General features: G+C 40.4%; 1 protein-coding gene across 11 annotated transcripts in view; it reads right to left on the reverse strand.

The window, feature by feature from the left end:
- ZNF827 (zinc finger protein 827) overlaps positions 1-12,294 on the reverse strand; it is a 169,996-nt gene that overhangs the window by 101,742 nt on the left and 55,960 nt on the right. For all 11 annotated transcript variants that reach the window (XR_010409581.1, XM_064585129.1, XM_064585125.1 and 8 more), the window contains exon 5: positions 5,090-5,323. Coding sequence is in view for 10 of the 11 variants with exons in the window: in XM_064585129.1 (XP_064441199.1) it covers positions 5,090-5,323 (234 nt within the window). In the remaining variant the exon portion in view is untranslated. The remainder of the gene's footprint in view (positions 1-5,089; positions 5,324-12,294) is intronic.

Consider the following 12,294-nt stretch of genomic DNA (forward strand, 5'->3'; position numbering starts at 1 on the left):
TTGATAGAGCATTGTCCTCTGTCAGCTTTAACCTAAGGTATTCTTCTCAGACGGAAAAAACTTATTTCTTTAATTAACCATTTCCTCAGCACGGTGCTTTTCAAAACTTAGCTGTCAGGATCACATGAAGGGCTTGCAAAAACACAGACAGCTGGGCCTCCAACCTCAGAGTGTCAATGAGGTCCAGAGTAGGGCTCAAGAATTTGCATTTTGAACATTTCCCTATCCTCCCCCACCCATGCTGATTCTGCCAATCTGACGACCACACTTTGAGAAACCTTGCTTCAGCACCTACAGAGTTGAGAGGCTGGCTAGGCAAAGTCCTGGCTGGGCAGGTCTCCCCCAAGACTCTACCGGAAAAGAAAGGTAAAAGTCATCCAAAGGCCAAAACACATTTACATTCAATACTTAAATAACAGCAATTACTATAATCTGCTCCTCAAACTTTTGTGGTTCATACATATTGTTTATCTTCCTGGTTTCATGCCACCCCCATTCTTGCCCACCCAAGATGTGTTTCTGGTGGTTCTTCTCCCTCCCAGCCATCCTATACGACCGCAGCCATGTCTGCCCCAGATGCCCTTATCCCTAATGACAGTACAGGTTTCCACTGGTGGATCCCAACTGCAGCTGAGGCAATCAACTGGAATTTGGAATTCCTCTTTTGAACAAGAGGCAAACTCAGAAGCTGCAAGAAATTGCCACTTTCCACCATGTGAGCTATGTAACAGAAAAGGTCCTGTACGTGCAGAGATGCAGGGATGAGGTAGGGAGTGAGAGCTTCCTGGTTTCCACGTGGTCCTCCAGACCCTGGCTTCAGTGAAGTACTCACACCCTTCTACATCCCTGCCCTGGGGTTCCATAAGTTAGCCCCAAACCTGTACCTTCTATTAAATTCCCCTCGCTTGCCTAAACTGGCTGAAGAGGATTTATTATGTATAACCCAAAGGGCCCTAATTAAAACTGTTAATAAAGTCAATTTTGGGGTCTCTTTCCTCTCTGTTTCAGTTCACTGCAGAGAATAACCTCACCTTAAACTTCATCCTACCCAAGTTTACCTGCTTCTAAATATTTCATAGCCATGGGGCGCCTGGCTGGCTCAGCTGGCGGAGCATGTGACTCTTGATTTCGGGACCGTGAGTTCGAGCCCCACATTGGGGATAGACATTACTTTAAAAGAAAAATTATTATATATATAATATTTATTATGTAATTATTATATATATATATTTCACAGCTGAAGCTCTATCTTACTCAGGAGATTCCCTGAACCCTAAACATCTCTATGTATTTCAAATCCATGCCTGCTTGGATTTTTCTACATGAGGCAATTATAACTTATATTTCTTTCCAAGACTAGACTGGGATAAATGAATATAAATCAGAAATGAACAGAAATCCACTTGGGTTTGTTCCTTGTGCACAGAAATAAGAAAACCTATAGAGGTGTCTCAAATTGAGATCTAATATAAAGTTTTATTTACCATGTTAGATATACTTAAGTGCTTAATTTTTCATTAATGTTTCTGAAATAACTTCAGCTTTTATTTTTGTGGAATTCACATGTTTAAAATGGTATTCTTAACCCGCTACTTCTAGGTTCAACCACCTACATGGTACATTTTATGTATTCATTCCCATGCAAACATGTGGCTTCCCAAAAGGAGAAGGGGCATTTCTTTATCTGTGTGTCTACCTACTCCTCTTACAGTACAACAGAGACAAAACAGATCAAGTTTTGTGTCACCTTCAGCATTGCATCACGTCTGTGATAACACATCTGTTCCAGAAGTTGGTGAGGTCACTCGACGTTGCAAAACCAGGGTTTCATAGTGACAGGATTCTCTTCGTCTGTCTAATGTTACAGATCCTCTGTACTGAACTTCAGGATTTTGGCCTCCTTGAATCAAGGCTTCTGGGAATTATCTTTGGCAACTCTGCGCTTCAGCAAAAAAGTCTGATTGTTTTGGCTGCCTTGTGTCACATAACAACAGGTAGTCACAGACATCCAGCAGTTTCCTCAGAGTGGGTTGCTTTCTTTATGGTAATCAATTTACTTGGCCCAGCTGTCAGGCACTTGACTTCCCAATTAACAACTGGAAGTAGAATTTGAGCCACAGGAAGGAAGAAAACTCAGATTTTCCCAAACACACAGTTAATGAAAAACTTAGCCTAGCCTCTACCTCATCTGTGTTTTTCCCATAAAATGTAAATGTCAATTTGGAAAACAATATACCTACAGATGTTTCTTCACCCGGGAAGGTTTCACATGATGTTTGACTGGGCCCCGTGCCCAACATCCATCATTAAGGAGTTAACATAAATTAATTTAAAACTGGAAATGAAGCAGCCAAAATTGTTGACCAGTTTCCTCTTATTAATTCAGTGAAAAGACTAAGAGGGTCGCCTACACTACAGATCAAAGCTTCTAATCTCAAGGAAAGAAACAACAAAGAAGAAAAATCCTTTTATTCCACATCTTAGCTATTCCTTTGGTCAAAACTGGAAGAAGAAACAAAATGTGTGATAATGCATGGGGCATACTTTTCTCACTCACCCAACTCTTCCTGGCCAAAAGGATTTTCCTCAATGTGGCAGAAGACTATACATGGAAATTAGCAAAGCAAGAAGCAATAGGGACTCGTGTTCATGAGAACGCCCACAGCCAGGCTTTGGGGTATCAGCTCAGGTGAACCTAAGGCATCCCTGACTAACCTGCATGGCTGCTTTGGGAGATGAATTACCCCTCTTGTCTACAGAGGGACAGGAACTATCATGGAAAGGGGGACTTGAAGACACCGACAAGTTCTTTACGTGGATGTCTTTCAGGACATTAATATTGAAATTGCTAAATTGCAGCTTGAGGAAAGAGAGCATGGGAAGTTTTTCCCTCACATCCTTCTTCCAAGAGCACTGATCCATCCATGATTAGAAACTCTAATATCTACTGTAAACCCAGTAAAGGGTGAGTCCCCTTTACCTTGGGGCTTAGGAATGAGATGACACTTTTTTTTTAAGTCACATGTTTATTTCTAGGACTAACTTGGAAACTTCTTCACAGATTACCTGACCATAGTCTGCTAGAATGTAGAAGTATGGAGTTCGAAGTGCAAAACGTTTACTGAATGGATTCCATTGCCCTGGACTACTTCCGACTAGACCATGCGAATCTAGAGGGGAGGGGCTGGGATGCTATTTCTTCGACCAAAGTCTCTCACACAAAGAACGTTGGGGGATTTTTTTCAAGGCAAAAAAAATTAGTTATCTTAGTCTTTCAAACAAGTGTTCATTCCATACTAGGAAGCAGGGTAGATGCCCTTTGGAAATATGACTATGTCATCCAATCAACTGTCTTTGACCCCCACAGCACATAAACTCAACAAAAGTCAACATAAACATTTAGAAGGACCATTGCTGTCCACAAGTATCATTAAATGTGCATGGCTGTATGGCCATATTCTATTTGAGGGATCTCATTATTATCTAGGAAATGCTTTCATATTTCAGTGTCCAAAATCATATCACCTAGAAGGATCAGGAGAAAATGTTTTCCTTAAAGAAAATCTTCCCTCAAATCTCATTTTTGCATATTATCTTCTGGTGCCACCCCATCTCTCTCTGCTCACAATACTGGTTGCCCAGCAAACTCTGAAACAGAAATAGCATACACTGGGATCCTACCAACCAGAGTCACTGTTGGAAGAGGGTCATTGCAATGTGAAAGCCTGTGCTATGGAAGAAGAATCAGAGAGCTGTGTGACCCCTTTGAATTGACTGGAAAAACAACAGACATATTACTCTACGTCACTGAGACCTTTTGACACAGGAAGGAGGGTTTAAGTATAAGAAAATATGTTGGACTGAACACCATATTTTTAAACTTTCAGCTTTCAGCAATCAGCACAGTCCTGCTAGGCCTCCCATCTGCTAAAGAGAAGCTGTTCTAATACTGCAAAGTTTAGAAAAATGGGGCTATAATAAGGATGTCATAACTGTACTCTGCTTTATCTATCACAAATCATGTTTCTCTGAAGTTCCAGTGTGTTCTAAATTAACATCAAAGGAAAGAATTCTTAACCCCACCAACTGGCAAATACAGGAATTTCAACTGTTCTGATACAATGGCTCTAAGTAAATCGCTATTAATTTCTTACTTTCCAACTTACTGGTCAACCAGAAGCACAGTCAGAATTGCTGAGGAAATTATAGGGAAGGAGCATCCCTAATGCATTTCTTGCTTTCATATTCCAAGCACAGGGAGTTACAAACTGAAAACAGCTTTTGATTCATATTAGCATTTTGAATATAGTTTCTAAAAAATTACCTTTTAACTGAGGCTGTGATATGACTTGGTAAGTATATTATTATTGATACGACTTTTCTTCCCATGCTCTAAAAGTCATACTCTTGAATTTAAAAGACACTAAATTTTTACCTGTTCTGAAGGGGCAGATGGGAGACTGGAAAAGAACCCAAAATATATGAATTTCAAATTATAATCAATTTTCCTATCTCTGACAGGCAGATTACATTTAAATACTACAAAAAAATTATTCATTCATCTTAAGAACTTAGATTAATTATTGTAATTGTCCACTATGAAATTTTCTCTTTGTAAAATCTCTTATTGCTACTCTATTGCTAATTACTACAAGAGCCATCTCAACTGTTTATTAAGTTAGGAAAAATATTTTTAATGGTTCTTAAAGAATACAGCATAAATACACACAAAAAGAAAGGTCCTCTATTAAGAAAGAATAGATATTTTGATCAATTAGCAGAAGTGCTTTGAATGTCGTTAGAATGCACTTAAGATTATGACCTGCATCATCTCAGAAAGCAGCAGTGTTTTCCAACAATTCCCAGGAAAAGAAGGCTGCATTTAACAAGACAGGTACACAGACAACATCTGCAAACAAACTCGTACACACAACGCAGGAATGCAAGCCAAGCTATCCAATCATTCCTGAATTTGCCTCAATAATGTGATATTGCTACCATGAGCCTAATTATAACCCATGCAGGAAGCAGCCCAGTTGGCTGCAAATGAAATGATCAGAACGTGAATATTTTAGAATAAATCAAGTACCTGATAGTTTCATGAGAAGTTCAGACGCTGCTTTGACAGACATATCCCGCCTTAGCACATTCCCCTTCCCTTCCTGGGGCTTAAGGGTGTCCTCAGAGATGCTTGGGGCTGGCAATTCCGATTCCGGGCTGAACACATAGCTGGACCGAGGCAAAGTGGCACTTAAGGCCTCCTCTTCCTTGGGCTCCTCTTTCACTTTAAAATTAAGATTCATGGGCTCCTTCTGATTTGCAGCTGTCAAAAGAAGAAAGGCATTATATATATATATGTACACATACAAAAGGCCACTCCCCCTCTTAGCTGCCCCCGGACTTAATGAAATATGGAATGCACCATCACACTGCGCTGACAGCAGGAGGGACCACAACCCAATCAAAACAGGCTGGAACCTGGGCAGAAAAAAATACAATACACTCCATGAGCATGCGGCTCTGAAGAATGTGGGCTTCTGAATCTTTGGAAGCTCGTATTTTAAGAAGTGCTGCCTCTACAAAGTGGACATTTTTCTCTCTGGTTTCCCTAAGTATCTTCTTTCCTGTATATGCTGCGGCCTCCCTGACCTATGAGGCTTCTCCCCACTTAATCCTATTATAAAATAATGCTTTCCGGCAATTATTCTGCCATAAAATACTCAATATAAACATGAGTCAGAGGCAATACCCAAAGCAAAAACCTGGGGTGGGGTAGTAAAGTGAGGAAGAATTTGCCAGAGAGAAGCTCAGGCTAGAGATATCCCACTTTGCCTAGAGATATCCCACTTTGCCTTATTGTGAACTGACATTCCTGACCCACAAACACTGGGGCATGCATTTGGAACTATTTTTCCAGTCATGGTAAATAAACCCGTATCTGTAGCTCAAGTCATCTGAGACCATAATGGGCATTTTTTTTTTTTTTTAAGATTTTCTTTTTAAGTCATCTCCACACCCAACGTGGGGCTCGAACTCACAACCCTGAGATCCAGAGTAGCACGCACCACCGACTGAGCCAGCCAGGCGCCCCTCACGAGGGGGCATTTTTTTTTTTTTAAAGAAAATCTTTTATTTTGAAATAATTTAGATTTACAGAAAAGTTGCAAAGATGGCTCAAGGAGTTCCCATATATTCTTCGTCCAGCGTTCTCAGATGTTCACATCTTACATAAGCATGGTGCATTTGTCAGAACTAAGAAATTCACATTGCTATGAGCTAAACTCCAGATTTTATTCAGATTTCACCAGTTTTTCCACTAATGTCCTTTTTCCATTTTTAGCATGGTTGGTTGGTGTGGAGTATGTGGTCAGGGCAGAGCTAACTGGCCTATTATGGGATGGCTTCTGTGGCTTGGCTACACCATAGCAGGCCTTCACCCACTGAGCTACACACTCCCTGGGAAAGACCATGAAGGAGGACAAGTATCCTCTGCCACCACTGGCCATTTTCCCAGGCAGCTTGCTCCCCTTTAATGGGCCATGCAGTAAGAACTTTAGGTTGGTTATATTAGATGTCTTTTGAGAAAGATGATCTCATCCTAATACAGAGTTCTTAGGAACACTCATGAGAGTGAACCCGAAGCCCATTCCTGCTTAACGAATAAGAAGATGAAAATAAATCTCCAAAGTAAGCACTTCTAACTTGTTGCCCACCACCTACCCTAGCCTGCACCCAAGCACAAAGTCATTTCTCCCTTGTGCCCTCTAAAGGTGTACATTCTGGAATTACAAGTTCACACAGACCAACATATTTAGAAACTGGACTCTGGAGGGCTAAGGTGACATTTGGAAATTTTACCACCAGAAAGATGCAGAGCTGGGACTAGAACTAGATCCACGAGCTGCCCGCCCTGTGCCTCCACCTTACCTACCTCCACCACACCATTCCTCCACTTCTGGTCCCTTTGCTATGACAACACTTGAATGTAAACTTGACCTTCAAGTGCCACCTTCTCAATGAAGTCTATCCTGACCATCCTGTTCAGAACTGCAATCCCCACCCCATGGTGCTCCCAATCTCTCTTACCTTACTCTTATCTTCCTTTTTTTTCCAAAAAACTTACCACCTGGTAACTTCTGGTTAAGGACTGAATTGTGCCCACCCCCACCAATTCTTATGTTGAAACTCTAACCCACAACGCGGCTGTATTTGGAGATAGGGAGGTAATTACAGTTCAATGAGGTCATGAGGGTGGGGCCCTAATCCAGTATGATGGATGTCCTATAAGAGATACCAGGGATGCATGCACACAGAAGAAAGATCGTGGGAGGACCCAGCAAGAAGGTGGCCATCTTTAAACCAAAAAGAGAAGCCTCAGGAGAAACCAATCCTGCCAACACCTTGATCAGACTTCCAGCCTCCAGAACTGTTAAAAGTAAGTTTCTTTCATTCAGGCCACCAAGTCTTTGCTATTTTGCCATGGCAGCCCAAGCAGACTAGTTACATACCATATAATTTTCTTATTTATTATGTTAACCATTGTGATCTGTTCCCCTAACTCAAAGGTAGGCTCCAAGAAGGCAATGATCTTTGTTTTAACACTGATGTACCTTGAGTGCCTAGAACAGTGCCTGGCACATTGCAGGCGCTCAATATATATCTGTGGAATGAATAAAATATGTTGTCTACAAATTAGTGACATCTGATGGTGCTTTAGTGTCACCCGTGGGAAACAAAAACTACGAATCCCAAAATATTCCACCAAAGGCAATCAGAAGTGTATTTCCTGGATCTGATCCTTAGACTGGGAATAAGACCTGGAGATAAAAGCTTTGCTATCTACACCACAGCACTTACCGAGGTGTCTGTGATAATCATTCACTTGGACTGTGCCATTACTAAAAGAGTAGTAAATTTCAGAAAAGTGCTTACAATCTGGCCCTTCAGGGTGCCCAGCCAGCTCAGTCGGTACAACATGTGACTATTGATCTCAGGGTCATGAGTTCGAGCCCCACGTTGGGTGCAGAGATTACTTTAAAAAAAATTAAAAATAAATGAAATAAAATAAAATTTGGCCCTTTGGGGACAGTGTCATCAGAATCCGAACCAAAGAGAATAATGATGGTCTCTAGAGCAATCATCGTGTAATTCTGACCTCAGCAAGGAAGGTAGATCCTAAGAGGACTTTGTTTACTTAGCACACTTCTCCCCTTTCAACCATTTCCTGGAGGTGGTGGGGGTGCAGGGGGGTGGGGTGGGGTGTTGCTGGCCACCTCCTAAAACTTCTCTCGCCCTATGCCTTTCTTCCAGAACCCTTTATAAAATCCTCTTCCAAAAGCATCCTAGTTAGTCACAACAGAATAATTAAGTGGTGTGTTTTCTGTTAAGCCTGAAACTTTGATTCTTTGGGAAGGAATAATAGAAAGTTATGTACTTTTTAAAATGCTTCTGTATCTTTTATTTTAAAACTTTTTAAAATTCTAAGGTGAGGCTAGGAAAGAGATAACCTATTGAAGCCCTAGAAGCAAATCCCAATTTCGAGAGAGAGCAACCTTAAGCTGATGCTCTCTGAAGATATAAGTAGCTTCTAGAAGTATTCGTCACAATAAATGTTACATAAGATTTGAGAAAAAAATTTAGCATTGTTAGTACAACCAGACTTAACAGAACTTCAATAAGACACTTAAAAAAACAAGAGGCGAGCTAGCAAGCTAGCATGTTGCTGGATTATAAATTTGCAGGCATTTCATACCTGGTTTTCGTTCTGACAATGTCAAGAATGGCATAAAACTACTAATGTGCTGGGGAAATGTAACTATAGCTAATAACAGATCACAAAAAAACCTGTGGGAAACACTCTTTTGCCCAAGTTTTAATTTCCCAAACACTCTGGGTCTAAATACCAGAAATATTTATACTAAAAACAGTGCATAAAGCCTATATTTTAAGATTAATTTGACTGAATAATTGTCATAGTTTTTGTTATCTTACGTTTGCCTTTTTATCTTACTTTTAAAAAACCCATTCTCTTTCTACAGAAAAAGGTGGAATTAAAGATATTTTCTTTTTTCTTTGGGGAAACTGCTAAGAAAAAAGGAACCAATTACAATGCACAGCCTAGTCTTTACTTCATTCTTACTAACACAAAGATCTGTGCACATATGGAGTTCCATTTGTAAGAGACTTTCCCAGCCCTTACCTTGACTTCTGTTTATGCATCTTTCAAGTTTCCAGATACTCCATTTTTAAGGCAAGGAGGAAACCCCACTAATCAAGAGGCCCCTTCTCTGTTTCAAACATTTTAGGACCTGAGCCACTTTGATTATAAATTACGTATATCTGTAAGTTCACACACTCAATGGAGCTGGGCTGCCATTTAAAGGAAACAAATCAGCTTTTTGAGGATTTATACACGATGCAAGATAAAGGCTCGTATGGGAAACCAATGGGAAAGCCACTGGGATAAAATGATTCCAAGTTTCCAATTCTAAATATGGGAAAGAATTAATTAATTGCTAAAAAAAAAAAAAGCCCTCTTTAAAGCAAAGTGTCATCAGTTCATGCTGAGATCCTTTTTAAGTACCCCCTCCCCCCAGGACTATTCTATAAACGTCCTTAAAAATAATGCACACACCTAGCATTTGCATAGTTAACACAGATCCTTCCATAGATCACAGGAGATAGGTATTACTACTATCTTCATTTTATGAGTGAGAGAACTAAGGTCCCAAGAGGTTAAAAGACCAAACCCTCCCCAATCACACAGACACAAACTTCAGGGTTTCTGGCTGAAAATGCACCCAGCCTCTCTCCTTTCTCTCCAAGAACCTTTGAGAGGGATGCTACCCTAAGCAGTTGGACTATGGGCTTTGGAAATAAGTGATATGGAGTGAACTAGCCTTTGTTAGTGAGAAAGGGAAAGGTGGGACATAACCTGGAGGTAAGGGGCAGAAAACGTCCCTTTTCTGTAGGAAGGAGTTTTGTGAAGATCTGACTAAAAAGGTAAAAGAGGAAGAACGGGCTGCACCGTGGCTGTTCTGCTCTGTTCCGTCCATTCCCTCTGGTAAAGGAAGATGACACTTTCCTGACATTTAATAAAACAGAGACCTCTTTCAACTCAGAATCTAGCAATTTTGTGAATGCTGAAATGCTACATGAAAAAGGTAGGCCACTAAGAATGTTATTTCCTACCTCACCCTAAAGCAGAGCCAAAGACTCTTGGACCTGGAAGGGGCCACAGATGGGTGGTTCTCAAACAGTGTTTCTAAAAATCCTAGGATAAGCTTCCCAGGTCCCAACAAATGTTTTGTTTCAAATTTAAGTTTTTAAGATTACTTAAGGCAATTGAAACTTTAATTTAAAAATATGTACCCTCACGTGTGCTCTAATGGAGACCACTAACGTTTACTTGGGTTGACAAGTTAATTCAGTCGGTTTCACCTGTAATGCAGTTCCTCCTGTTATCACAGGAGTGCTAGAATTCTAGTAATATGTCATTAATAAGGAGGTGGTTGGCTATTCACTGATCTTTCAAAAAACTTAGGCCTGGGCACGTGTGTCCATGTACAACTATACAGTTGCGGTCCTACTAGAGTCGACGTGCATGCCTTAAATCAGGCTTTCTCAACCTCAGCACCACTGACATTCTGGGCAGGATAATTTGCCTTGGAGGACTGTCCTGTGCATCGTAGGATGTTTAGCAGCATCCCTGGGCTTGCCCCACTAGCTGCCAAAAGCACTGCCCCGTCATGAAAACAAAAATTCTCGGGGCGCCTGGGTGGCTCAGTCGTTAAGCGTCTGCCTTCAGCTCAGGTCATGATCCCAGGGTCCTGGGATCGAGCCCCACATCGGACTCCCTGCTCAGCGGGAAGCCTGCTTCTCCCTCTCCCCCTGCTTGTGTTCCTGCTCTCGCTGTCTCTGTCTCTGTCAAATAAATAAATAAAATCTTAAAAAAAAAAAAAGAAAGAAAACAAAAATTCTCTCTAGACACTGCCAGCTGTGTCCTAGGCACACCTGTGGTTGAGAACCACTACCTTCCATTAAATGTCAGGGTGGGTTCAAGTGGATCTGCTTTGGTGAAGCTTCTCATCATGGCGGGCAGACCGGCAGACAGATGCAGATATATAGTTCTGTCTGGGTCTATCATTTATAAAGCACTTAACAGGGGCCAGGAAGTATGCTAAGTGTTAGTCTGTTTGAATTAATTTATTTGATCCTCACAACAACCCTACTCTTACCCCCATTTTGCAGTTGAGGAATCTGAGACTAGAGAGAGTAAATAAATTTCCAAATACCAGTTAATGGAGCAATACTGAAGTAGTTACTATAGGATGACGGGGCTTTATTGCATATTGCTCGTTTTGTGTGCTTCTGATCGTACGACAAGGGATGAGGGCAGTTGCTAAATGTTGTCAACTTTGAAGCAAAAACTTTTCATTATTGTGCTCTTCTTTCGAGCAGCTGAATAAATTTAATTAAAGGCATCTTGAGATTACAAGGTGAATTGTTACAAATCTACTCTTCTTTGCTACAACATCCCCGTATAAATGTATTTCTGGAAACTGCAATCGGCAAAATAAATTTAGAAATATACTAGAGGCTGATGCTGCTATATACAACCTCCCCCCATCATAACGCTAATCCCATGTTTTGTGCTTATCAAACAGCAACTTTGCTCTGATTGCTGGATTTTTTGAATAAATAAATACAATAAACGTGAACTTAAAAAACAAAGTTCCATTAAAATTACAAATTTTATGTGTTTTATATATTGAGTCGGCACTTAAGATTTTGTTTGGAAAAACGAGTTTATCGTTTAAAAAAACGAAGTGAAAACCATTATTGTTTTTACTTCTCTCATTTCACGATAAGTAAACACAGGCTCAGAGAATGATATGACCTGTTTAAAATCACACAGCTCATTGATGATGGAGCCGGAATTGGAGCTCAACTCCCCATATTACAAATAACTACGCAAGTTCCCTTGTAAGTCTATGTATATATGTATGATCTGGCAGGACCGGGGGTTATCTGATAACCTGATGCACTTTAGGTGAGAAAAAACGTAAATCGCCTTCTCAATTATAAGGAAAGCCAAGATGTAATTAAATAATAGTTAGAGTAGAGCATTGCTTTTAGATGTTAAGCATATTATATTCAAATAGAATGTTTAAAACATTAGCTAAATAATTTTTAAATCTTGCTCTCCAATAAGGTACACTACTTAATTTGCCTTAAGTAGTTTATAATTAGTGTTTGGTGAAGTTTGAACCATCTCCTATTTCTCATTAATCC

This window comes from Mirounga angustirostris, unplaced genomic scaffold, assembly GCF_029215605.1.
Source record: "Mirounga angustirostris isolate CCGP_5_RB_7025 unplaced genomic scaffold, mMirAng1.0.hap1 SCAF_2, whole genome shotgun sequence".
Lineage (NCBI taxonomy): Eukaryota > Metazoa > Chordata > Mammalia > Carnivora > Phocidae > Mirounga > Mirounga angustirostris.